Source organism: Neolamprologus multifasciatus, chromosome 7, assembly GCF_963576455.1.
Source record: "Neolamprologus multifasciatus chromosome 7, fNeoMul1.2, whole genome shotgun sequence".
Taxonomy (NCBI): domain Eukaryota; kingdom Metazoa; phylum Chordata; class Actinopteri; order Cichliformes; family Cichlidae; genus Neolamprologus; species Neolamprologus multifasciatus.
Genome location: NC_140445.1, coordinates 49743398 through 49771333, shown reverse-complemented (window position 1 = coordinate 49771333; position 27936 = coordinate 49743398). Strand labels below are relative to the sequence as shown.

At 41.9% G+C, this 27936-nt stretch overlaps 2 protein-coding genes across 4 annotated transcripts in view; one reads left to right on the top strand and one right to left on the bottom strand.

Annotated features, from left to right (window-relative positions):
* Positions 1-27936, top strand: part of tmem117 (transmembrane protein 117) — a 57458-nt gene that overhangs the window by 12471 nt on the left and 17051 nt on the right. For all 3 annotated transcript variants that reach the window (XR_014874886.1, XM_085164954.1, XM_085164955.1), the window contains exons 3-6: positions 9527-9659; positions 20019-20118; positions 25297-25394; positions 26999-27158. Coding sequence is in view for 2 of the 3 variants with exons in the window: in XM_085164954.1 (XP_085021080.1) it covers positions 9527-9659; positions 20019-20118; positions 25297-25394; positions 26999-27158 (491 nt within the window). In the remaining variant the exon portion in view is untranslated. The remainder of the gene's footprint in view (positions 1-9526; positions 9660-20018; positions 20119-25296; positions 25395-26998; positions 27159-27936) is intronic.
* LOC146515231 (P2Y purinoceptor 1-like) lies at positions 907-3173 on the bottom strand (the record flags this gene model as incomplete). Its single annotated transcript, XM_085164957.1, has 1 exon — positions 907-3173. A coding segment is annotated over one exon (996 nt), but the record flags the coding sequence as incomplete, so codon positions are not given.

The window sequence follows — 27936 nt, the reverse complement described above, 5'->3', positions numbered from 1 at the left end:
CCGGTCCACACTGCTGACATTTTGTTTAGCCTAGCTACAGCAGCCTCCAGTTTCTCTTTTTTATCTGGAGCCGCCAGTCTCACTCGGCTAACCCTGTGCCTGTTTAGCACGAGATGTCCCCCTAGTGGCCAATCTAAAAAACTACAACAGAAATTACATGCCACCCTCTGATTAATGAAATAAGTTAGTATCGGTTCATGGTATCGGTTAACTTTTACAAGTATGAGTACACACACATTTTACAGTATCGTCCCCGATACCCGATACCAGTATCGGTATCGGTGCATCCCTACACAAAACTTAAAAAGAGGTTATACACACACAATAAGGTAATATTATGTTGAAGCACAGTACTATCACTCCGCGAGGCTCCTGCCTACGACAGCCGTAATGCTCCAACAATCCATCAAGCTGTGCGGCTTGGTAGCTTAGCAAAGTCGTACTGAAACATTTGACAGATTTTCGAGCGCCGTGTACGACATAAAATCGTTTCGAGGTAAGTAAACACAACCAGAATTCATACATAAGGCACTGTTGATTTTCACAAAAATCAAAGGATTGATTTATGTGTGCCGTATTTTCCAAACAACACGGTAATAACGACGGCCCGCTAGCATGCTCTACCAAAAATAGTGCTTTGTTGTGTATCTGACGGACGAAAGCCAAACCAGTTCCACATCACCGAAGTTGCAGCATTTTTACAAACCAATTCTGGTTCATCGTTTCATTCAACAATCCGCTTTCGCTCTTCTCATTCTGCGTTGCCGCCATGTGGTATGTAAACATTGGCACTGCGCATGCGCGTTTTACCCATATTCTATCGCGATATTTCATTTTCCTATCGTTGCCCAAAATTACACCGGCAGTGTTGACTCACAGACACTAATTTGTGCTTTGAGGTGTGAACGTACAAAAAAAATTAGCGGAGACTGGATTTTTAAGATTGATACCAATATTTGGCCGATGTAGATATAATTTTTCTTTTCACGAAACACGCGCAAAACAGATTTCGGTATTTTTTGTTATGCGCAGTTACAGAGTCCTTACTATCATAATGTAATATGACAATGCAGTTTAAACATAATCTTGTTTTATTGTCACAGCAAGTCGTGGATTACGTGTTTATACTCTGCCCACCTCTGCTCGGATCAGCTGGTTGTTGTGTTTGTGGCATTCCGTGTTGCCAACAGGGAAGTTGTGGCCAAATTGGTGAATTTGTTATATGATTAAAAGACTCACTGCCACCAAAACAAGGAAACTGAAATACTTTGGTCATATGATGTAAAGCAACAAATAAAATCTGCTTAAAGTAAAGGAAAATTGAAAGACTTGGCCAGTGAGCCAGTGATTCAGACTTGGCACACTAGTAATATTAAGAAATTCTGTGGACACAAAATAGATTGTGCTATTGATTGCTAACGGTCTTGGAGGATGAGGTACTTAAAGAACTTTTTATTCAGGTCTTTGGAAAATAATTTGTCACCTGTATGACTCTCATACATTATATAAGCAAAACTCAAGCTTGTGTTATGCCTTTTGACATCAGTGAGTGTGAAGTTGGCTGCGCACAGATTTTAATAGGCACAGCTTCAATGCACAAACAAGGATAAGACCACAGAAGATTTATTGATTAATCTGATTTATTTTCATCTTAACCAAATGTTTATGTAATATAGAATAGACAATAATGCAATCTTGCTGTGTTGTTGCATTGATCCCAGATGGTCAGTCACAGCACTATACTTTTTCATTCCTCTTACACAGTAGATTCAGTAGCAGACAGGCCAGGATAATTATACTATTATATCATATCTGCCACTGGCACTGTAGCAACAGTGAAGCTGGATTCTTGCTCTAACACTTTTGTCCATTTGTGGAGGCGCTTATGGTGCGATGTAAAATGCTGATTGTTTGAACTGGAGACAGTGTGTTGACTATACATTGTTTTTAACACTTGCTACTATACTACAGACCTGGTTGTTATGCCTCGTATCCTCTCCATGGCGGGCATTAGGCCATACTTGCCACTAAGGTTGTTCTATATATTTTTGCCACTGGCTCTGAATGACTGGGTCTGCAAAGGAATGCATAGCGCCAACATTATCTTAGTACCATGCCAGGACCTTATTTGAACCAAGGCAAGTTAAGGTAACTAGCCATAAACTGTCTCCAGCAAATCACTCAATTACCCCAATCCTCCTGCTGGCTCTGCAGCAGAACCTCCTGTATTGGCCTCTTTTCCATGCCAGGAACTTCCTCTGGAATTGTTCACCTGACAGAATATGCAGCACTGGGTCCAGGCAGCTGCTTACACTGCACATGGCTTCAGAAAACTCATAGCAAGCATAGAGTACATTGGTGTTGGAGGGGGTCACCAGGTTAGAAATCCTCATGAATACCATGGTGGTGGCCATAGTGTGGTAGGGCAGAAAGGAGACCACAAAGACGAGTATGGCGGCAGTAAGGAGATGTAGGGGCTTTCCTCTCGCTCGATGGCTTTGACCTCTTGGGAGACGCCTCAAAACGCGAACCGTCATAGTGTAAAAAGCAAGCATGACAGTGAATGGCAGCAGGAAGCCTATTGTTGTTCTGATAATGATGGCTGTTCTGACATAGTAAAAAGGATCCTGGATCTGGTCCACACACACAGTGACATTTTCTGTGGGCTGAATAGAAAAAGTTAGAAATAAGTCAGGAATGGAGCTAAGGACGACCAACACCCACACGCAGAAGGAGCACAGTTTGGCTTTACCCGCATTCCACCAACGAAGAGAACTGATCGGGTGCACTGTGCCAACGAAGCGGTCGAAACTGATTAGAGTCAGGAAGAGGATGCTGCCATATATGTTGATGTTGAAGGAGGACTTCTTGAACTGACAGAAGATCTGTATGTTTGTGATGTGGGGCCTCCTCATGGTAATGTAGAGGGAGAAGGGCAGTGTGAGGATCCACCCTGAGTCACACAGAGTCAGGTTAAGCAGGAAAATGTTGCTGGAGCTTGAGGTTTTCCTAAAGCAGGTGTGGTTGATGAGCACTGCTAGATTTCCCAGCAGTCCCACCGGAACAGTGAAAGCAAAGAGCACCAGCACGATGTAGCAATACCAATAGCTGTCCTCAAAATGGCTGCAGAATTCTGTTGACTGGTTCAGGAACACGAGAAGCTCGTCTGGGATTTAAGGACAGGAAGTTGTTAGTTTTTACTACAGTAGTTTTGAATATGTGATTATGTGTTTAAAGGTTGGCTTAAACTAATGTGAGTGGTCAACATTACCATGAGGATAGTTGGATGTCTAATTTACAGAATGTAGCCTTAGAGCTGCTTTGTCTGTCATATCAATGTTTGGACATTTGAAGAGTAATTTGCTCTATTGCTGAGAAGTTGGTGACAAACTGGAGACAGCTCACACATCTGTTTGATGTGAAACTAGATCCAACCAAAGTCTGATAAGCCTGCATTTGTGTTATAGGAAAAAAGTTGATTAATTAACAAGACACCATATTTAAATTTTGCATTGCAATAGGCTGTTTGGGTCTTACCATGATGTACTCTTCTTTACTTCTTTTCACTCTCTATGTATTTATAGACAGGGGTGCAGATAAGTAGTCCGCAGGTGCGCATGCGCTGTCAAAATAAAAGACGCGGACCAGATAAGTTGCAACGCGCGTTTGCGTACATATAAAAGGCACTGTTTTTGTAGGCTAGAGTGGGATTTTCACGGCATATTCTGCACCACATCTCTGTGCGTTTATCATTTGTTTGAAGCCAGCTCACCTCCTGCAACCACTTTTCCGAGAATACGCGCTTCTTTTGCGGTTCGGACGCCTTCTGACATTTCTTTGGAGGTGGAGGAACACCAAAGTAATTGCTTAAAGGAGCTTGCTTCTTCGACATCTTTAAGAGTTCTAAACAAATGTTTGTCCTCCTCCAGAAAATCTTATGTATGCAAACGCGTGTTGCAACTTCTTATCTGGTGCGCGTCTTTTATCTTGACAGCGCAGGCGCACCTGCGGACCACTTATGTGCACCCCTGTTTATAGACCACTTTGCATTTAAAAATGAGTTATTATTAATATCCGTCTCTATTCTACAGTGTGTTTTTGCATCAAACTGAATCTCATCTCATGAAATCGCATTTTGTGTGTTCACAAATGTAAAATTGTGGTTTTCCAGGTACAGCAGTGGGGTTCTTGAAATCTTGTAGCCTTTCAAATCAATGTTAATGGTCAAGAAATGGTGTTGCCCCTCTTGCCTCATTCTAGCACTATATTTACACGGACACACGTAAACGTTAAACCATCCTCCCCACAGATCTTAAAAAAGCTCTAACTCAAAATTCAAATTTCCCAAATGATTAAATCTAGGCTAACGCCTTTAGAAATCTTGACCCTTAGATATAAAGGCTATAAAAGTGATGTTAAACATGAGATAAATATCAGCCACTGTCAACGGTAAATGTTATCTTATTTACTCATAGGTCGATAGCAGTTATTGTCCTTTGTCAAAGTTCATCATATAAGATTGGAAAGCAAAATGCTATGCATTCTGAATGCTGTAACTTTAATGTTTTATGTCATTCTTATTCTGTATTTTAAGACTGCATTCAAAATACTGCATTTTTGTATTCAATAGTTTTTTCTGCCCCAAGTCAGATGTTTTCATGTGTTTCACTGACTCTGCTGAGTACTTAAAGTAAGATGTTTCCCCACTCTCTCTCAGGGCTCTCTGTATTTACACTACTGTCTCTATAATCTCTGAGCATCACCAGTGTGTCCAGGAAGTGAGTGCTTGATTGTCTGCTGTGAGCAATGAAACCTGAGGGGACTGTTGATCTGTTCCCTCCACCATGTTAGCCGATGTTTGCACTTAATCAGAGATCAAACATTCATTTTGCTCAGGTGAGCAGACCTTTAATAATTCACATCTTAGCACCCTCTGAAAGGGAGAACAGAAAAATGTCTGCTTTGGTTATTTAAAATGTGTAAATGACAGTGAAACATTTGCCACACTGGTATACTGTACATCTAAGTAATCAATTATTTCCACAGCAGGAAGCTTTGCATGTTTAATTTGAAACCCCCCCAAAAAAGGATTTGTTTCTCCTTCCAGAATCAAACTGGGAATCTTCTTTTGCTCCTGAGTGCTTGAATTAAATTGCAGGGCACTATATAAGTACTGTTCCATTTACCATTTAGTAATTATGTCAACAACTACTTTTGACTCAGAAGCTTAATGTTAAGTTTTATAGGTTCATTTACAATAAACTAACTAATGAAAGTATTTAAAATTGAGATTTGATCTTACCTTCTTTACTTGGTGCTGTACTGTCACTTTTTAAGAGCTGTGTCATGATGGAGGGATCATATCTCAAGCTGGCTTCAATGCTTCACCACCAATTGTTTGTTTCCCATGTGACTGGAGCTATCGGCGCGCTGCTGCTTTATCTGTGCTGTGTGTGTCTGTGTATCTGTACATCCGCACAACACAACAAAAAGAGGATTAAACAGAAGTACTGTTTAAATATCAGGCGTAATTGCTTGTCCACGTGTGCCAGTGGATGATTGATTGCTGACTTCTGTTAGTTTTTACTGTCTGTGTGACCTGTGAGTGGATTATGATTTTGTAACCCGAGCACTTCCCCGAAATATCAAATAGAGGTGGAGACTGGTGACCATAAAGACAGAGAGGACCCTGCAGACACAGATTTAGCATTTAATAGAAGTGACTTAGGAAGAAACCTGTCAGATGATGGCTAATAGTAGATGATACAGCCTATTTGTAATGAAAAATAAAGCACAAGATACTGGTGTAATGTTTTATGTCCCAAAGATTCTGCCATATTTTACGCTTTATTAAAAATACTTTGGTAAACGTGCTATGAAGGCGGTGCAGTGTCAAATTGTCGCCAGTAGATGGAGACAGAGCTGCATCATTGATTTAGATAGAAACGACTTGAGGGAATTTGGGCATGATGTCATCCCAAACAGAACTTTAGTAACAGTTTCAGAAGAACGACACTATAAACGTAACGGGGATCAGAATGTAATGTCTGTGTGTTTGCACTGTGATTTAAAGACATGCAAAGTGTCCCCGTTTCTCTCTGTCTATCTTTTTTTTTCTTTAGTTAATCTTGTGTTTATGTGTGTGGCTTTCTTGTCCATGTGTGGTGTTGTTGTTGTCCCCAGCCGGGCCGAGCCTTGCAGTAGACATTGCTCATGAATCACGCCTTATCGGGATCCTCCACGGTGGGGAGTTGCAGTGACTCAAAAGGCTTGACTGAATAGCCTTGAATCACCCCCCGAGTTCAATCCTGCCCATACAGGCAATGAGAGGACCCCGTGTTCGATGGCTCAGCGTGCTGCTTTAAAAGTCAGATGTGCCGATCCGCACTGTGCATCTACATCTAAGCGAGGACTCAGTGGCACCGGAGGCAATTAAGTTCACCCATGCAAGTCAATTCAATTATGCAACTGTGATGAGCCCTGAAATACCACAGACAAAAAGACGTATGGTGTGGCCTCACACCAGGCCACTTTGCTTTTGCTTCAACCGCTCCCTCCCACCCCTCAAAAATTGAGGAGGAGTAATGTTATCGGGAGAACTTTCAGCTCTCTATTCTCTGCAGTACTTGCAATCAATAATCAAAGCTTTCACTAATCCAGCAAGATAATTATAAATATGTATATATATTTTTTACATATCAAGTTCATTTTCTGCAGGATTTTCATTCATTATAACCTCACTTTTTTTTTCTTAATCTCAGCGACCCTTCCACTCCTTAGGAATGTCAACCTCTTGGGGTTTTTTTATGCGCACAGTGGAAAAAACTGACAGCGAGCAAGCGGAGATCGAACAGCATGTAAAACTATTCAAGAGTAAACCAGCCAGGCTGTAATGGGAAAATAAATGGAGCATTCTGCTTTGCTGTCTCTCTCTGGCTGTGTTTGTGTGCGCGCGCTTGTGAACACAAACACAATGAGCTCTTCGGGGAGCTGTAACTCAAAGGGACGCTGACTGAGCTCGAGGAGAGGAAAACAAAGAGTTGTTCCTGGGAAGATGGCCGCTTCTGGCACTGGATCACAGCTCACAGAGATGAAGCAGAGACTGTGCGTGCGTGCGTGCGTGTGTGTGTGCACATACTGTTATAAACAGTGGAAATGGACTACTATAGCCAAGCTTACTCATCCAGGATTCCTTAATTAACACTCAGCAGAGTTACCTTGAAGCAGCTGATGGTTGGGGACACTGACTGTCAGATGCTTTGAAGTTTTCTTGGAATTGCTGTTTAATTTAAAGGGGCACTTCACAATTTTTTAAATATTTAATTCAGCTTCCTGGCAGCTGCTGCTTAGTTTGGTTGTATAAGAGCTCCTGCAGCTTTGGGTGGAGCTCAGAAAGTTAATCAGATGACGGTCTAGTGATGTCATCAGTATGTCACAACTTGGCTCCCTGTAAAAGATGGACACAGCCGCTGTGACGCCACCCATTGGTTTCTGAAGTCCCATTTTTTAATCCCGGAAGCGTGTCTACTGTCGCCATCTAGGTTGCAAAAAAGATCTATGTGATGGGATGTGAGCAGGTCTGACATTGAAACCACAGTGGTTGGCTTGTGGCTTGTGACTTGCTAATGACAATCACATGTTGTTAGCTTTTAGAGGATGGTTTCACACCAGTGATAATCCTCCACTTTGAAACATAGCAGGGACAGATTTATAAAATAGACTTAATTTTTTATTCAGCGTAACCCAAAAACTAGTGACTGAGCACTGAACTCATTATAAAAGTGTTTACAGAGTTCAAGTCAGAAAGCTGTTTCCTCCGAGGCTTGTATAGGACTGTAAGACTTTTTGCAACCACAGGTATCGCCATCTAGTGGCCTACAGATGAAGTGCAGATGTAAGGCACTTTTGCATTGACCTGAAAGCTGGATCCATCTTTATATGCCTGTGGTCTAACTGTTTGTAACAGAAAATCAATGTTCAGTCAGTGTGCTAAACTGTGTTTTGTTCATTTATTTTTTAAATAAAGACATTCTTCACGGATCTCTCACATCACCTGCATTGTAATACAGTTATTTGTTAACTGGATTTATTTTACTTGCATTGTAAGTGAAAGGGACAGAAGTAACAGGATATGTTTACTTTTCTGCCAAATAAGGCAACACACACTGATGTATTTGACTTTGTATTAGTTGTGTTTTTGTGCTCAGTCACCGCCCCCCTCCCTCCAACCCGCCCATTCTGAGCCAGGAAAAAGCCCTCAATGAGCACATTTCAGTTGGAATTGATTATTGAAAATCAGATTTTCAATACTGCTAATTGCAATGGCATGGAGGTATGTCCTCTCTATTAGCTAATATTTATATGGATGTTTCAAGCAGAGCTGCCAAAAACAAAATTGCTTGCGCTTTCCTAGCACTTTTATCCAAAGTGCTTTGTAATTGGCCTCTCACTCATCCATTCCGTTCTCACTCAGACGCTAAAGGCAGAAAGCCACCTTGTAAGGTGTTGTTCTCCAAGGACACTTCAAGCCATCAGCGCTGCGGTTAGAAGATGACACACTCTCCCGAGCTAGCCTGCTAATACCTTATAGAGATCGTCGAGAGTCAAACAAAATGATACTTTTGGTGAAAAAGAATAAATTTTCTGATCCTTTTCATGAATTTCTTCTGTGATTATTCCGATTTTATGAATCTGCAATGTAAAATCTTTTGGGAATCTCTTAGTATATTTAAGTGTCATCTATTTAGTTTAAGAGTCGATTTGACCCAGGAGGTAGGAAGAAGCACACTAGCTGTGCAAAACAGATTCCTTCTGTTGTGTGAGCACTTTTGGGTTGTAGTTCGAGGACTTTGACAGGTGTTGTGCAGTTAAGTTATGCGTGTCTTTGCTTCACACTTGCTATTTTCCCATCCTCTTACTTACAAAATAAATGCCTTTTCATCCCACTCTAACCACCAAGTGTGACTTTAAGGTGTAAATATATTAAACAGGAGTCATATTACAAAAGCCAAAATAGCTGTAGTTTTACTAGTGTACAAAATAACCTTCAGAGTTGTGTTGAGTCCTGCCACCAGCTTTCTTTGATTATGTGTTCTGTGCAGAAGGCTGCGTATCTGAATCAATCTTATACTCTGCCAGAAAGGTATTTCACCATAATTTGATTCAAAGCCAGGACTGTATTTAAAACAAAACACCACGGGTCACAAATGTCTGAATAATTTCTCTAAACTGTAAGCGTCCTGAAACACAAGCAGACATCCATCGTTGGCATCGTCAGCAGATATAACGACATCCTGAAACCGGTCAGGAAAAGGCCCTTACTTCAGGGCGCTAGAAGTGACGCCTTTAACTGGTCTTTAATCTTAATTTCACTGTGTAAAGGGCACGTGTCTGGCTGCGGAGGACATTATTGATCTCCGACGAATTAATTTACTTTCATCCCCATCTTCGCGGCCATACGTGTTAGCAGGTTGACATGCTGTTTGAAGCGCCACTGACGGCAGTGTCCTTGTCGTGCTCCCTTTAGGTCGATACCTGCGCCTGAAAATGTTCCGCGAGGATCATGGCTCCTGGATGACCATGTTCTTCAGCACCATCCTCTTCCTCTTCATCTTCTCACACATCTACAACCTTTTCCTGCTGATGGCTGGGAGCATGAAGTAAGACGTTCAATCTCTCTCTTTCTCTCTTTCTGCTCCTTCCTACCCCCACCCTCCTTACCTCCTCATTCTGTGCTTCCCATTTGTTAGGGCCATTGTATGCTCCCCTTTGGCTGGTGTGATTGATCTAAACGTCTTGCCTGAATAGAGACTCGATACCGGTCTGATTAATCAGCCCTGACTTTAAATCTCAGGTGAGGGCAGACAAAGTGGAGGGTGGTTAATCCTGAAAGATCACCTTTAGCACCTGCACTTATTCTCCCACGATCTTGACTTCTATTTATTTATTTTTTTAATGTGTTCCTGACATCTCTCTGGCTTAAAACCAAAATGTTGTTTTTTGTTTTTCTTTTCCCGTGTCACTCAGTCTGGGGTCTCGTGTTTTTTAGCTACCGCTGCGCCAGCTTTCCTGCTGAGAAACCACAGCAGAGCTCCCACACCCACACATCAAGCCAGTGACAGAAATCAGTTTATTGCATTTGCAATGTGGCCATCTAGATGAAGGAAAACACGCCCTTGAAGCGGGCCAGCCAGCCAGACACGAGGTCGCAGCAAGGTGATTTACCATTTTATCTGTTTGGCCTGTTAAAAGAAAGAAAGAAAGTGTGGCAGCTGTCTTTTCAGGTACAAGCTGTCACGAAGGGAAGGCCAGGGCTGTCGTGTGTTCATACAGCACTGCTTTTCCATATTAACAAGGAGCTTGAGCTATCCATGAGGTGCAGGCAGATGACGGCTATTAGCTATAGGCAAGGTGTGGTGTTTTTCTATGGCCAGAGGGATGAGTTTGTATAATCGGCCCATCTGTCACGCCGGCCGGCACGGTGGCACCGGCATCCATCTTGTTCTGTGTCTTGCTGTCCGAGAGACGGGAAGTGGACGGCCTAGCAAAGGGGCCAGAGGAGGTCTGGGAAGGGGGGGTCTGCTGAGACGTCGGATGCTGCTTGCTCAGGAAAAAGTTCCCCTCGCAGTTCTGCCGAGTCCATCTGTCACAGAGATGACCCTTATTTTAACATTTCAGTCTTGAATCATTGAGGAGGGGGGGCTTTAGTTTTTTACTCTGTCACTGCATTTCTGAACAGTCTTAAAATGACATCTGGATAATAGTGATGGGGGAGAAATAATGACATGTTCAGACGCTTCCAGAGGCGTAACTTATCATTTACATTTAACATGTGCAAGTTACACATTCTGTTCATGCATCAGATTCATCAGTTGTCTATGTATGAAAAATAAATGGATAAGTAAAAATGGCAGCTGTAACGGCCAATTAAGCAATTACACTAAAACCCATCCCTGTTTGCTTTGGAGGTGTGGAGAGTTACAGCAGTTAGTGGGGGGCTGTAAAGCTCTACTCGTGAAGACAGATGGTGCTGTTGTAAAGCGAGTTAGGCCGCCGCTGCCAAGACACCTGCTCACTTTTTTTTTTCCTTTCATTTTTTATTTATTTATTTATTTATTTTCTGCACTTGCTCCCGCCCCCCCCCCCCCCCCCCCCTCCTGTCCCTCTATCCCTCGCTTGTTTTCTTTCGACTCCAACAGTGTGTCCACCAAGGACCCGGGCCCTGCCAAAAACCATTAGTGTTCACATCTCTGTTCAAGACCGACATGTAAGAGCAATGTTCACACTCCGCCAGGATGCTCCCTCAGAAAACCGGGCTCTGGGCTGTGATAGCAATGTATTCAGCAACGTGAGCGAAAAAAGGTGACGGAGGGAGGGAGGGAGGGAGGGAAGAAGCGTGGCGGGCAGTGGGAGAAGTGCTTCAGCCCTGATGATGCAGTGAAACTTAAGTCTTTTGATCTGTGTCCAAAACCCTATTTGCATCGCCTCCTTTCACTCCTCAAAGCGCTCCCTCCTCCTGCAGCGAGACCGTTGGAGTTTTTTCTCTCTTGCCACAGCCCAGAGGAAAAGTACAATATCCCTTTGTGGCTGCAGCTGCCCCTCCTGTGAGGACGAACGCTGCTTTACCTTATTTATTTATACTGAAAGAAGAAGCTCCTGTGAGGGATCATTACCTCTATGAGTCTTTAAAGAGAAGGTGGTGCAGGCACGGGGTTTTCCAGCTTCGACATCTTGCCATGTTGCTGCACTGCAGGGGATGCTTTTCTGGTGGCCAGACAGGGGTTTGGCCCGCACTCACACACGCACACACACCCCATATTGTTCACGTCTTGCACCTCGCTCAAGTTAGCAGGGGTGTGTGTGTGTGTGTGTGTGTTGAATTGCGTGTCTGAGTATGTGCGTGTACGTGTGGAGGGGTGTTGGCTCGCTGACCTGATGCTGTATGCTGGCCATGCCCTGCGCTCATTAATATGCTTTAATTTTCTTTGACCTTTCAGTTGGTCTTGAGCTTGATTTAATTAAATCCAGTTCTAAATCTGCAAGGAAAAAAAATAAAAAATAAAAAGATAAACTGTGCCATCAGGACGCCAAACATTCGCTGATAAGAGATGGCATATCATATTTTCTTTTTCTTTTTCTTGGATGACAAGTATTTAGTCATGATTAGTCATGTACAATGGATTCATCAGTGCTGTTATCACTCAGCTGAAAGAGGTTTCCAGACTGTGTAATCTTGCACGTCCAACTGCATGTTAGCCAATATTTAAACAGCCACTTGTAGGTCAACAGCGATCAACCTGTTACCTGGCTTATGTCACATCAGGAAAAGGCTTCATCCACCGTGGCTCCCTGGGAGCTGTAATCTACACTTGTTACCGAACCCCTCACATCTGGGCTATTTGCATTTTAATGTAACTGTCAGATTAGGGGAGGGTGGAGGCGGGGGGGCTGTTTGTGCGAAACCAGGGGAGTGTGACCGCCCAGGGAGTTTGACGGGCTTCATGAATGTTCTGTCACGCCGCGCAATCCCATTCGCCATCTTACGGCACCATTACCAGCCGAAATCAGTCCCTAATTAGATGGTGTTATTTAATTAAGACGGCCCAATGCGTGGCGCACACATTAATCATGACTAATTTAGAGGAAGGGGGGAGGTAAAGTATGCAGAGGTGGAAGAAAAGCGGGGAAGCCTGGAAGTTTGATCTGAAACAGAGTTAGAGTGGGATGGGCGGTGGGGGAGGCTAAAGCTGAAAAATGACATCTATATTTCTTTTCTTCCTTATCCAAGACAGAGGTAGATGGATGAATGCCGGGCTGTCGGGGCAGGAGGGGGTGTAAGCTAAGCAATTGAATTGTGGAGCAATGGATAGGGGGAGGTTTGCAGTGGACGGATATCTTCAGCGAGGAGCGGAGAGGGTTGGATGTGACATTTGACTACAGTGAGATTAGACGCCACTATGAGTTTATTTGTTTGGTTTACCATGATCCTTTGTGTCGCATGCATGCAAGTCCCCCTCGACCGTCTGTTTGCTTGTCTGGCACTAAGCTGGGGTAATACCACAGACAAAAGGCTAAATAAACAGCATGTTCTGGTACGCGGATACCTCCTGTTGCTTGCCGTGCGGGACTTTGTGCTGCCTATGATACAGCGGGTTCAATGAACTGCCCTATACTTAATGATGCGCTAGAAAGAGGTTTATATTTTCTCACTTTGTAGTATTTTTTTTTAAATAATTCCTGAACTCGTGTTATGAAAGGGGTTAAGATGCTTCATTTCTTCCTCCTTTCTGAATTTATTTCCCTGTAAATATTAACACTATATTGTTACTTCATGCTGTTGTTATAGAGCTGGTTGATTTGGAACCATTGATTTGAATTGTTTCCTTGCGATTTGGGGATTTAGGGCGTATATGGAGCATAAAATCAAAGCAGAAAGACGTTACAAAGGCACAAAAACATTGAAAATGTGATAATCACTTTTTTTGGTGCCTTTTGCAGATCCTTTCGTTCAGTGAGAAAATAATTGGCAGATTAAAGCGTGACGAAAATAACAATTTGTTAGTCTTAGATCGGCATGCTGATTAATATTCGGTATGGCTCAGTGTTTTAGACGTCGTCCAAAATACTTTACTCTTACGTCTTAATGTTGAAACTCATTTACAGTTTGCAAATCACAGTGAATGTCTTTGGATTGATTGCCTTTACCTACACCTACATGTACATTCTAAGAGCTCCTCCTGTTTTCTTTCACACTCCTACACACGCGTTTCACGTTGCTATCTGAGTCATTACTGTGTATTTATGAAGTGTTTAGTTATTGTAAAGCGTTTCCCTTCAGAGTTATTTTATCTTTGCTCAGAATATCTCTAAGCACAGTCTGGGTGCTATATCAAACTGTCGTTTTCTCTCTGACTACATTAACGTGCGGTTTCCCTGGAGCGTCAGCGGTGGCTGAGGTTGTCGTCATACTGCGTCATAAAGACAGTTCTAAAGAGGTGTGTGCCAGCTGGGAACTATAGTTGTATTATTTATATTATAGTACAGACAGACATGTACTGTAATATGTAGATGATTTAGATATGTAGATATATAGAAATGTAATATGTAGATATGCGTAAATGAAAGGTGGGTAAGGAAATTGTACTAAGACATGAGGTCCACTGATTATGAATGAAACAGCCACTCCACACCTCAACAGTACACGACTCAGCTGCACCCTTGCATTTAAAGGAGAAAGGACTCTTTTTAGAGGAAGCCAATGTTCTCATTTTGGACCTAGAAGACAGATCAAGACTTAGAGGTCATCTGAATCCACTGCGAACGAGCATTGTTGAACAGAGGTGGTGCTTTACAACATCAGCTGTCAGCCACCTACAATGCAGTCCTGAGATCCCTTCCCAGGTGTCTTAACCCCCCGCTCTCACCTTGCCTCAGGCGATCTCAATAGCTCACGTGATGGGGGGTCAGAGGGGATGTCTTGCAGAGGTTCCACACCTTGAGCCCGGTGACAGTAATGATTACGACTTTATTCGTACCTTGGGTCATGTAGTGATTCACATGATCAATAGGGGGTTGACAACCGTCAGGACCACCACCACCAAGGGGGCAGTCCCCACTGGGTCTCAAATATCTGAGGCTCTGTCAGTTGTTTTAGAGCTGAAAACATCTTTACTAACGTAAAAAAGTCCAGTTGCTTTCTTTTATGTACTCAAGACTGATATGGATGTGGTCATTTAAAAATCTGACATTGGCTGATATTTTCTTTCTTCGAGACCCACAAAACAGGGTGACACTGAATAGATTTCCCTAACATTTGTTATGTTTAGGTATTTATGAGTCCTTACTGACATAATATAACAACGCTGCTTAAAAATAATCTTGTTTTATTGTCACAAAAACAATACGCTCTGGCAGACGCTGCCATGATCAGATGGTTGCTTTGTGGTGATGCAAACATGTGTCGCTTTCTGGTAAACAAACTATGCCACATCATTACTCATAATGCAATAAAAGGGTGTTTCTCTTGTCTTTACTTTTAAAATGTTCATTTATTTATTTCAGTACCAATATATTGGCAAATAGCTAAAACCAGCCATTGTAACAGCCCCACTGAATTATCAGGCTCTGTTGTGCATTCATGAAATGAACTGGGGCATAATCGGACATATGTGAGAGTGACTGGCCGGTCACCTTTATGGGCTGGGAATACTGGAAATCGGCAGATTCCTTTGCCTGGCTGGTCGATTGGTGCACCCCCCCCCCCCCCCCCCAAAAAAAAAACAACCAAAAAACAAAAAACAAAACCCAACAACAACAACATAAAACTTTACGTGCTGTGTTGCTATTACATTTTTGGTCAATTTTTCAATAAAAGCAATTCATAAAACATTCCCTGGCATTTCCAAATGCCACACATAGCACAGAATAAAACAATACTAAGCAAAATCTTTAGGTTTACATCTATACAGGGTTTTCCCTATGTTTTTTACTACCTTTGTTGATTTCAGATGTGCCCTTAAGTTGAACTAAGATGGATCTATTTTTGATTTATGGACATTTATGAACTCTTATCTAAATATTGTCACTGATGAAGAACAAAAAAAAAGTTGTCCAAACACAGAATATCAACTTTATGACTGCACAGTGCAATCAGCCTGAAAATCTTAAGTTTAAAAATAAACTGGGATTCCTGCTCTTGTATTTGTTATGGTTCTGCGAATAAGGCCACTTTGTTTGTGTCGACGTTAGTGGCAAAGGCTTGGGATTAGTGACAAATCCACAAAGAGCTGTCGATGTCACCGGGAAATCATCACATGAGAAATAAAGAAGTTAAAGAAAGAACCCTGCGTAAAGTCTGTAGCACCTTTCATCATTTGCTTTTAACCAAATGTCCCTCGTGTACATTAAATGTTTAACTGTGTCGTTTAAAAATTTTATGTTTTATTGTTAAGACTTTGAAGTGCCTGTAAATGCATTTGGTGGTAAAGCACACATGCACCTAGTTGTGGACTCTTCTGTCCTAATAGAAAACTGATGAGTAGAAGAGCCAGATACTGTCTATGATATTGCTCACTGATATTTACTCCCAATCTTGAGCCAAGGGAATGGCAAAGACTATAGGACTCAATCTTCAGCCAGTTTAATACAATGGGTGAGTGACAAATTGAGATTGAGATTTTAAGTTGCCTTGGGAGACGGTGTAGTGATAGTGAAGAGAGTCAATATTGACAGCTTTATGCTTCCTGGTAACCACTGCTGCTCACTGTTGTATACTGTAAATACAGCCTTGTGTACTGTAGTGCAGAAGGAGGAGACAAGCAATGCATTTTAATGTGGAGCCAGCCAAGGTCGCAATTTAATGTTCTCAGGGAGTCCAGTCTTTACGGGGCAGAAGAGGTCACTCGGTTGTTACAGTCACTAAATCACTGCCTGTCCAAAAGAGAAAACAGGTTTACAAAAGCCAGTGTGAGGGCTTATGTATACGTCCAAGTGGACATTGAAAAAATTAATAGAAATTGAGGGCATGTGATGACGCAGAGTAGTGAAAGCTCTCTCAGCATGCTGTTTTATACCCTTAACCATCATAGCTGGTCTCACTTGGCATATTTGATTAAAATAAAATTAAATCATAAACCTTTTTTTAAATTAAATATATCAAGGAAGACGGTGCACGGTGTGAGGGTTGGGCACAATACTGCATTGCAGATTGCTGATGAAATGGAAAAGCCATAACAGTAGAGGAAAGACTTTTATTGGTATACATATTTAAAACCCCTGCACAGAGCCACACTATTCCTGAGAGTCTCGTTACGTGGCACATTCGTGTGGTTTTATGTGGCCACAGTTCTAAAAGGAGGTTCCGATGCATTATCTTGGGAAAACACGTACCTCTGGCTTGGGCGATACATAATGTTCGTGTGCTAATATAATGAAATGGCAAATAACCGAAGGCCCTGGGAAATTCTAACTGGACATTATAATTCAAAAAACTGCACTATGACTTGCTATAGATGTTATCACTCCCTAGATGAGGCCACAGCATCTGAACTGAAAGTAAAAAATATTTAAATACTTGCTTAGCAGTGTTTAAATGAAATGTAAATAAACAAATTAACACAGGCTAATGGCGAAGAAAAATCTGGCTGCCAGCATTACTTTGACAAAAGTCAAAAATTTAACCCAAAAGATGATAAATTGATGCTCTTACCCCAAACCCATAAAGCCTTGATCTCCTGGAGCAGCAGTCCCCAACCCCAATATTTTCACAGACCAGCCTTTAAGGTGTCGCAGATAAATACAACAAAATAAAACCAGAACCGGTACCAAAGAAAAAGAAGATTTATTCATCACACACGGGAAAAGACCCTGGGAAACCGAGTTAACGATAAAAACAATTTAAAAAATAAAGCTGAAAACTGTGAATTTCACACCCGAGCCTCAGCTCTCGCAGCCCGGTACCATGACAACGACCGGTCCGGGGGTTGGGGACCGCTGTCCTGGAGGATTCTTCCTGTTAAAAGGTAGTTTTTCCTTCCCACAGTTGCCAAGTCTTTGATCATAGGGGGTCATGTGATTGTTGTGGTTTATAATATTCTTATCTACTATTGTGGGGTCTTTAACTTACAACAGAAAGCACTTTGATGTGTCTGTTGATACGAAATGATGCTATATAAATCAAATTGATTTGAATTATCAGTGTAAAAATTTTTTAAAAGGAAAGTAAGTAAAAATCTAAGCACATAATAGAACATAAATAACGTGATGTGAACTTGAGTGACAGGGACAGCTAAACCCAGAAAGGTATCTCTAGAGACTTGAATAAGTAAAAAAAGTGAGATTTCTTGACACCAAAGGGGGGGAACGAAATATTTTGCAGATGGCAGCACTAGTGCAACAGTTGAAATGGTCTGGTTAAAGTCAAACAGGGGTAACACCCAAACTCCTCAAACTTTGTAAGTCTTTACCCTCTGTAGCACAAAATTGTAATTTCTTGCATGCGATGGGACAAGACAAGATAGAAAGGCATTGAAATGTCCTTGAATATTATGTCTGAACAAGTGTGGGAAACCTGATAACATTCCTCAGAGGGTCAAAGCTGGCTGAGCCGGCCGTGCTGGCACTGACATTGCAACTGGCTCTGCGATTAAGCCACGGGAGCCATTTTAGGGCTGATTATTCATGGCGCTACTGTACTGATGTTCCACTACACTGAATTCTCTCATTAGGTCATCCGGCTCTAAAGGCCATTAAATTTTCAGTCAGCATGAATAAGTCAGAGAGTTCTGCCTCTGATCATGCAGTGCGAAGAGTCCCCAAACTCATCATAGGTGCTCTGCAAGAAAAGGAAAAAAAAAAAACCCTACTTCAGTGCAGGGGTAACATTTGCTCAATTAAATATGTGAGAAGGGCAGGGGTTGGCAGCAGGGTAGTTTTTTAGATTTAAAACCTACCATGTAGTGCCAGACAGCATTTCCAGAAGTATCGATTAGAATTTCGCTGCGGGTAAATGACTCCCAATGGGATCTCCTTGGCAACTGGAGCCGCGCCAAGCCACTGAATGTCTAACCGACTTAATGCAGATATAAATCGCCATTCCAATCAAGGCCGTTTTATTTGCGGCCTTAAGTGAAGCAATACGTCACCTGCAATGCTGCACATTTTCGTCAATAAAATCCTGTCAAATCCGTTAAATGCATGCTGCATTGATAACTTATGATTTATGCTGCTTCGTTCCAGGGAAGGATATGTCATGCATAGTTGGAGTAAGCAGGTAGTTAAGAACGGTTGGCATTTGGGTCCCTAGTGCACTACAATTAATCATAATTGCTTTGTATTGCCTATGAACCTGTATTGTGCTTTAGATCTGCACCCCATAGCCTGAAAAGCATGAGCAATTAGCTTTAATTAAAACTAATTCCTACCCGTAATATCTTGAATGGCTTGCCTTCTGCGGCTTTTCGTCCGATTGTTTTGACTTGTGTGACAACAGCTCATTTACAAAGTGAACATGAAAATGAAGCATTATGGCGAAACATGCACTGAAATAAACTACTAGATTTTTTTTTTCTTTTTCCGAAGCTTCAGCGCTATAGAAAATATTTTCATTGGTGTTTTCATGTGGCCAGAAAATAACCGGAGAAAACAAAGAGAAATTGAACCATTGACTTCAAATACGACCCCTTGAAAGCACAGCCAGAGCCCTATCCACTGCCATCTATTATATTCATGAGTGTGACCTCTCGGGGGTGAGAGGAGGCTGCAGGGGGAGGTGATGGGCGCCCACCTGCTCAGTTTCTAAGACAACTGCCTGCCAGGAGATCAAACAGGCCTCCTCGCTCCCCTCTGTTCTCCTCCTCCTCTCCCTTGCAAGTCCCATATACGAGGCGACTGACCCACTTTTCCTGCCTCCCTGAGCCATTACCTGGAGAAAATGTAGTGATGTGGTGTGCGAGCGTGTTGGGTTGGTGGGTGGGTTTGCAGCACTGAACAAAAGCTTCTCATCTTCTCCTACTGTACAGAAATGAAGGTGTAACAAGGACTCCAAAGAAAGCATGTCATTTCTTATCAGATGCTATTGCATGTGAGATTGCTTCTCTAATGGCGTGCCTTGGCCTAGTATGTGTTTTGCTTCTGTGCTGCCACACATGTTAACTGAGCTCACTCAGCTAGACATGAGGCAAATTTGCCAGACAAATGGATAATTTGCCAAACACTGCGGGACCAAATGAAAGTAGTGATACTGCATAAATTCCATTGCGCTGGTGTAAATTGTTTACAATCCTAAGGGCTTTATGGAAGGTAGAGCCATCACTCATTGTTTTCACGGCATTAGATTGATATTGATTGACTCTGACAGCTAGCATCATGATACTTAGGCCCAGTGACCATTTTCTCTCTTTCCCCCTCTTGGCTCATTTTTGTCAGTCCTCTTGCCACCTTGCTTTGTGCTTGCCTTTATTACCCTTATGCTACTTTTTTTTTTAATGTTCTTTTCACTCTGGTGCTCTCTTTCCTTACAGGCCTCACATGGTGACAGAATACATGGGCATCAGGAATGAGAGTTTTATGAAGATTGCTGCTGTGGGGACATGGATGGGAGATTTTGTCACTGCCTGGATGGTGAGATTTGAACTCATCCGTGTCCACATTAAATAAGTCAGCTTTTATGAAAAGAAAGACAGACCTTCAAATTTTAACCCTGCATTATGAAAAGCACAATGACTGAAAATAAACCTCTTATTCACCACCACTACTATGTGTTGAAATTTAAAAAATTTCAACACATAGTAGATCAGTTTAATAAAGAATAGCAGCTTTATTTGAGAAAATGTTCAAATATAATTGGAAATGCTGAATAACTAAAATACTAATACTTTTTGATAATTTTATGACTTTTTTCTCTCATACCTGATACAAAAAAGATCTAACCATTTTCATATAAGAAGAGAAAACCAATTAGTTCAGCCTGCTTCATTAAAGTGCAATATACAGTTAGCAAAATAATAGTAAAAATCTAATAGACGAATGCATAAGCAAGTCAGTATTAAAAAAAGTGAAGTAAAAACTCAGTCTTGCTAAACTTGGGATTCTTGTGAAAACATCTGCATTATATTGTGAAATGTTTTCCTGGTAACAATTTTAGAACTTTTTCATTAGAGTAGCTGCTCTTTGTAGCTAGCTTGCTAACTCTGTGCATGCTATGATGGCAGCTTTAGCATTTAATTTCACATTAGCATGTACTTAAGCTAATGACCTTTAGCCTGTATCGTGGGCGTCATAAACTGCAGAAATAATAATTGTTTGGTTTTTTTTTTTCTTTTATCCACTCCACACAGTGTATCTGAGACAACTGCCTGATGGTACAGAGCTAATAATAAAAAAGAGCCCTAACTTCATAAATTAGCTGAGCAGCAACAATGAGCATCAAGTATTTAATATAATATAGACTGTCATGCACTGCTCAAATACACTATGCTGAATTACTAACCCACTAAACATGCTTATAGGTTTTGATAATTTTATAAAAGTGAAAATTTTCTCTCTTATATCTGATATGAAACATTTAATCATTTTCATATCATAGAAGAAGGCAAACAAAATTCTGGTAAGATATATCTGATAGACCTTCCCAGACTATAAGTTTGATCAATATAACAAAAAAATTTTGAGCCTAAATACTCAGCCTTCCTAAAATTTTGTACAAATCTGTGACAAATGACGGACGGTGCAGAGCTAAGAATAAAAGGTTAACAGCAGCAACCTCTAAGCAGCAACGATGACCAAGTATTTGACCCAATGAGTGTTAAAAAAATAAAAAAAATAATCTGATAAGCCTTGCATGGCTGCAAGCATGGTTACTTTTAGCTGTGTTCATATCATAATAATTTAATAAATCATGTTTACAACCAGGTCAAGATACAAATGAAGCCATTCTTCACGTACCAAAATCTAATTTCTAGGTCAGGTGTATCCTCTCAGCCATATCAAGGCACACACTTACAATGCAGCTTTCCACACTAATCCAGTTCAGTCTGCTATCAAACCCTCAGAGGAACATGCGACTGATGTAAGGAGGGTCAGAGGAAACAATAGGTGCACAGGGAGGGACAGAGTGTGTTGTAGAAGAAACCTACCTCTGTTCATTTATCAAAATAAAAAGAGGAGGAGAGCTCCAGCGGGACAGGACTACCTGTGGTGGGAGGAGTGCGGGCTTTGACACCAGCATCCACACAGCTGAGACAACTTGACAAGCTCTCTCACCGGTCACATTAGTATTCTACAGTACATACTGCAGAGAAAGAGAGCGGGTGGAAGGAGAGACAGAAAAGGAGGCAGAGGAGGAGGGAGGTTGTCGGTAAGAAACAGAGGTGAAGGGGAAAGAGAAATGTAAAAGTGTGGTCAGAAGGGAGCCAGGAGAGGAAGCGAGTGAGAAGGTGAATCAGGGAGGCAGAGGTAGGCCAAGACGAAGTGCTGATTCCAAAATCAAAAAAAGTTGTTTTTTTTTTTCTTTTTTGCATTTGATTAATTCAATGAGGCACTTTGAAGATGACCTCGGTGTCTCCTCTGCATAGCAGATTTACAGTATAGCTTTACTGGTTGAGTGAACAGGAAGTGTCTGTTTTTGAAATGGTGCAAAGCCAGAAACATCTCATCGATTCCCTGATTCACATTCTTTCTCCAACACACTATCTGCAGTGAGGTGCTTTATTGACGAATTGACCTTGCCTCTGCAGCAGCTCCACATAAAGAATATAGAGGAATTTTTTAGACGCTATGCTTTCTGACACAACTCTGCAGCCGTGCAAAGAAGATCTCCCGTAATTGACTTTTAATGACATTAAGGATGACAGCGTAAAAACAATTTCACTAGCTGTTGGAAGCACAACATTAATACTGAAAGAAGCGAGTATGTTTCAAGGTAATCACATAGTCATTAGTGGTAAATCAACAATGGAGTGCTATTAAGTATGAATCATTCAGTATTCACAACTTTATATCTGTTCAGTATTCAAAACTGTATACCTGTAGAGTAACATGTCATACAGTTTAGGGAAATAAGCATTTGATCAGCTGCCAAATTTGTAAGTTGGCACAGTTAGAGACTTATTTCTTTTAAATTTTTATGGTGCTTTCATTTTAATTGAGAGAGAATATTAACCAAAGATCCAGGAAAAAAATCCATTACAGAAAAGTTACACACTGATTTGCTCGTCACTGAGTGAAATAAATGTTTGATTCCTTCCATGACTTAGTACTTAGTTGAGAAACCCTTGTTGGCAGCAGAGGAGTAAGATACTTTCTGTAGTTGGTCACAAGGTTGACACTCATCTTAGGAGGAATTTAGACTCACTCCTCTTTGCAGAAACTCTCTAAATCCTTTTGGTTTCTTGGCTGCTGCTTGGCAACTCAAATCTCCCTCCATAGATTTTTTTATTGAGGAGTGGAGAATGGTTAGGCCACTCAATGACTTTAATGTGGTTCTTCTTTAGTCTCATTTGTTGCCCAGGTGGTATGTTTTAGGTCATTGTCATGCTGGAAGACACATTGACATCCTCAGTGTTCTGGCTGAGGGAAGGAGGTTCTTGTCCAAGTTTTTATGGTACATGGCTGCATCCATTGGCCCCTGAATGCTGTGAAGTCAGCCCAAAGCATAGTGGTCCTCCGCTGTGTTTGATGGTGGGGATGGTAATCTTTGGGTCATACTTGGCATTTCTCTTTCTCCAAATACAGCAGGTCAAGTTGATAGAGCAAATTAGGTTTCATCTGACCATAGGACTTTCTCCCAAACCTTCTCTGCATTGTTTGAATGTTCTGCAAACTTAAGACAGGCCTGCACATGTGCCTTCTTGAACAGGGGGACCCTTCAGGCACTGCAAGATGTCAATCCATCACAGTGTTGTGTTAGCAACAGTCTTCTTGGTGACTGTGTAACCGCTAACTGCCTTCAGATTATTAACAAGCTCCTCCTGTGTGGTTTTGAGATGATCCACCACCTTTTTAAGGATCATTCTCACCCCATGATGCAAGATCTTGCATGGAACTCCAGACTGAGGGTGATTGATGGTGTTCCATCAATCACTATCTTTCATTTCTAAATAATCAAACCAACCATTGTCACCTTCTCACAAAACTTCTTGCTTATGGTCTTGTAGCTCATTCCAGCCTCGTGCAGGTCTACAGTCTCGTCCCTGATGTCCTTTGACAGCTCTTTGCTCTTGCCCATGGTGGTGGAAAGGTTGGAAAGGAACAAATTGATCCTTTATGCACATGACGAGTTGAGTTAAGGAGTGTCTGCAAATAACTGATAGATTTATGGGCACAGAGTGATGTACACGCATACATGTATATTTAGGAGGCAGTATTATGTCCTTCACTGTAAGTTTGTAACTCTGGAGCAGCATGCAGCATTGTTACTTGTTTAGCATATACAGTAGTTAGCATATGTATAATTGAAATGTCCTGATAAACCAGATGGTTTGATTATGATTTCCACTAGATGAAAACTGTTAAGTAAGAAATGCTAATACTTAATGTTTGCACACGTAATATGGCAACACTTGAACATTATCTAAATGGTCTGGCATTTATATAGCACACTTTTTGAGTCATATTAACGTGTACACATCTATGATTGCGAAAGAAATATTTTTCAAAAACACTAATAAGATATAAGAGATTTATGTAAAACCCAAAAATTTAGACGACATAGTCAAAGTTTCCCTTTGACTTTGAAATGATTCATATTACTTTTATGGCTATCTAGTACATTACATATGTAGCTACATCTAGAAGGTGGTTAGCCCAAATCATTTCATTTGCTGTATCTATTCATACTCCTCTGTAGGGAACCTATGGGAAATGACTACCCTGCCTGGGGCAGGGTTACCAGGGCCCAACCATGGAGCCAGGCCTAGGGAGGGGCACAGTTAGAGCACCTGGTGGTTCGGTCTTAGTCGACAGGGCTCAGCCAGGTGTAGTCTGAAGAAGCAACATGGGCCTGCCCTTCAGTAGACCTGGCTTTGGGAATGCCCCAGTGTCCCTCTGGGTGAGCTGGAATAGGTGGCTGTGGAGAGGGAGTTGTGGGCTTCTTTCCTTAGACGGAGGCCCCCATGATGCAGACCCAGATAAGCGGAAGAAGATGGATGGATGCAGTAACTTTTTTGACAGTTTGCTCACTAATTCCATTCAGACAGTTTCTTCTGCTTATCAGAAGATGGGTTGCAGTGGCAAAAGCCTAAGTATTTTAATCCTGACATCATTGTGTTTGCCATTTTAATCCCAGCGGACCCAGAGGCACTCAAAGGCTAGATGAGACACACAGTTCTCTCCCGGCATCTCCTCCAAAGGGAGGCATTCATGAATGATCCTGATGAGATGCCCACACCACTTCAGCTGCTTCCTTTTGATGCAAAGGAGCAGTGATTCTGCTCTGATATTCTCACTGTAAACCTGAGCTGAGCCATTTTACAGAGGAAATTTATGTCACTTTTATCCCTGACCTTGTTCCTCCGGTCACCATCCAGAGTTGGTGTGAGGGTAGGAATGTAGATGGACTGGTGAATTAAAAGCTTCTGGCTCAGCCCTGTTTTCACCGCTGCGGTGAAAAGAGGGCCGAGTGCCTGCATTACTGCGGGCAATGCGCCAATCCACAGGTCAATCTCATGCATCAGCTGCCCGTAACTTGTGAACTAGATTTCAAGACACTTGAACTTCCTCAGTTAGGGTAACAACTCTCCCCCAACCCACATAGAGAACTCCAAGTTACAAGTATTTTATACATTATTTTACTTTCTACAGGTGACAGACATGATGCTCCAGGATCAGCACTACCCAGACTGGGGCAAAGCTGCCAGAAGGTTCTGGAAACAAGGCAACAACAGGATCGTCCTGTTCTGGTATGTCTTTTTCTTACACTGAAATAGAATGTCTGTTAGACTGTGCTTTTCTTTACCTGCATGCACATAAGATATCAATATTTCCTCAAGCTTATGTCTTCCTGTAATGCTCTATAGGAGTGTGTACTTGCATGTGTGCGTGTTATGTGATCTGTTCAGCGCGTTGCAGGGTTGCACACAGTCAATAGCCATGTTAATCATTCCTCACTCAGTGTCAGCACCTTTAATTAGAAGAACAGGCTGAAAATCAATGGACACAGCGAGGTCTCCAGGCAAACCATAGCCCCGGCTTTTACTTACTCATACCACAAGCTGTGACCCTGAAATAAGTGCTAAACAAATGCTGCAAACCATGTCTGATATGCACATTACTCAACAGACAAGTAGAACCACTCCCTGTTTAGATGCACTACACCACCGCTGCACGGTCCCAGCGGCGTTCATTCACAAAAGTCCTTTGGTGCTGTCAGATTGACATAGCGTGTCAGATATATCACGTAAAAGCTTCTGCAGTGGTTCATCTTGGGGTCATTGTAAAAAAGTGAAAACAAAATGAAACAGGTCTGACATTTAGTTAATAGGAACACAGAGAGCTCGAGACATCTCAAACTTCAAAGCGAATTTGGCCGCAGCGTTTTAACATTTCCCTTTCGCCGAATTGATTCACCTGCGATTAGAATGCAGGCGGACGAACTGTTCGGCGACTTTTCTGCAGCCCTTCATTATATTGATGGATGCCTCAGCTTTCCGTGTCACAATCAATGCCAGATTTGATGAGCTATCGTTTGAAATTCAGCGCTTGAAATGTGATTGATAAATGCGTCGCTGGATATGTCTTGTCAATATGTGCTGAAGGGCCGTTGCAAATTGTAAAGGACAGCGCCAAAAGTTGTCCGTGCTGAGGGAAGGGAATGCCGCTTGTGGAATAATAAAACCCCTCAAAATTTATCTCTCAAACAGCTGAAATGGGATATGAGCTGGCAGTCACTATCTGCAATGCAGCCAACCGATGTGTGGTGTGAGAATGCACACAACTGCACAATAATCGCTGGGTGACATTGAGACAAAATACACAGTGGAGAATAATACTAAGTCACATTGCCTCTCTTCACATGGCTGAGAAATTTTCCAGTGAACACTGAATGCAGAGTAATCCCAGTGTGACATGAACGAAATGCGGCAAGTGTTAAAGAATGCAAAAAAAACCCCAAAAAGCCCTCTCTAGGTAAGTGATATTTTGGCTCATGTTAAATATGTAAATGCATGGAAATATGTATGCAGTAGAGTTTTGAATTACATTGTCTCTGCATCCACAAACAGACACAGTTATTGTCTATGCACATTCATCTTCCTGGAAACTCACGCTATTTGTCAAATCTTGGTAAAAGTGTGTGGTTCAATGCATTATTGAGTCCATGAAGAGAGACCGAACAGTGCGAGATTTATCTTCTCTTGTAGCTGTCGTACCTGTTGTTTGTCTTCTGAGATATGTGATGCTAACTGTGCACCTATCTAGGCTGAAATTTAGAAATAATATTTAAATGGTCTTTTTTTTCTCAAGTTTAATGCTTGTTATCATGCTCCTCTTCTCTCCTGTGCTGCAGGACAGTACTCATCTCTCTGACATCAGTAGTGGTTCTGGTCATCAGTACCGACTGGATCAGCTGGGACAACCTGAACCGAGGCTTCCTGCCCAGTGATGAGGTCTCCAGAGCCTTCCTAGCTTCCTTCATCTTGGTCTTTGACCTTCTCATTGTTATGCAGGTAGATCACCCCCATGGGGCCAATTTAAGGGGGGGAGAGAGAGAAAGAAAGAAAGAAAGAAAAAGAAGCAAGCTGGGATGTCTCTTGGCTTACTCTATTACCTACCTTGCCAGGTCCTCTGCTTCCCCCTTTTTCCTTCCTATTCATCAATGGGGCACTGCGGCACAAAGCAGTGCGAGGGCGGTTGATCCCTCTCAGCTGGCACGGACACAAACTTATACACACACACAAACACACGTATATCTGTTTATATACAAAGATACAAACGAGTTGTATGTGTATATTCATGTTTTATGCAGAGAGGTGTGGTGTGGTGTTAAATATAAATTATTGACTTTTTAAAAAAATCTCTTTTACCATCTTCATCATGTTTCCCAGACCTCCCTATGAGCCTAGAGACGAGTTTATTTTGTTTAATGATGACTCACAAGATTGGAGTCCCCACCTCCCCCACCGCCCCCAATCCAATGTCTTCTCTCTCTCACAGGAGAGTGAACATCAATAAAGCCTGTGTCAGTCACTCATGAATATGCAAATGTACTTGTCTGGGAAAAAAAACCCCAAAAACACATACTGTGTGCTTAGGAGAAAGATTGTGAGATTTGTGTTTTTCCCCCACACTGCTAACCATGCGCCTGAACCACAGGCCAATCATCTGTTTGCTCAGAGCTTCTTGAGCCTAATTCAGCAAAGCGCCTCCCAATGTTTAATGAACATATTTCACTGGAGCTCGTTAGCAGGTATTAGAGGACGTGCTACAATACCAATATCTGGTATC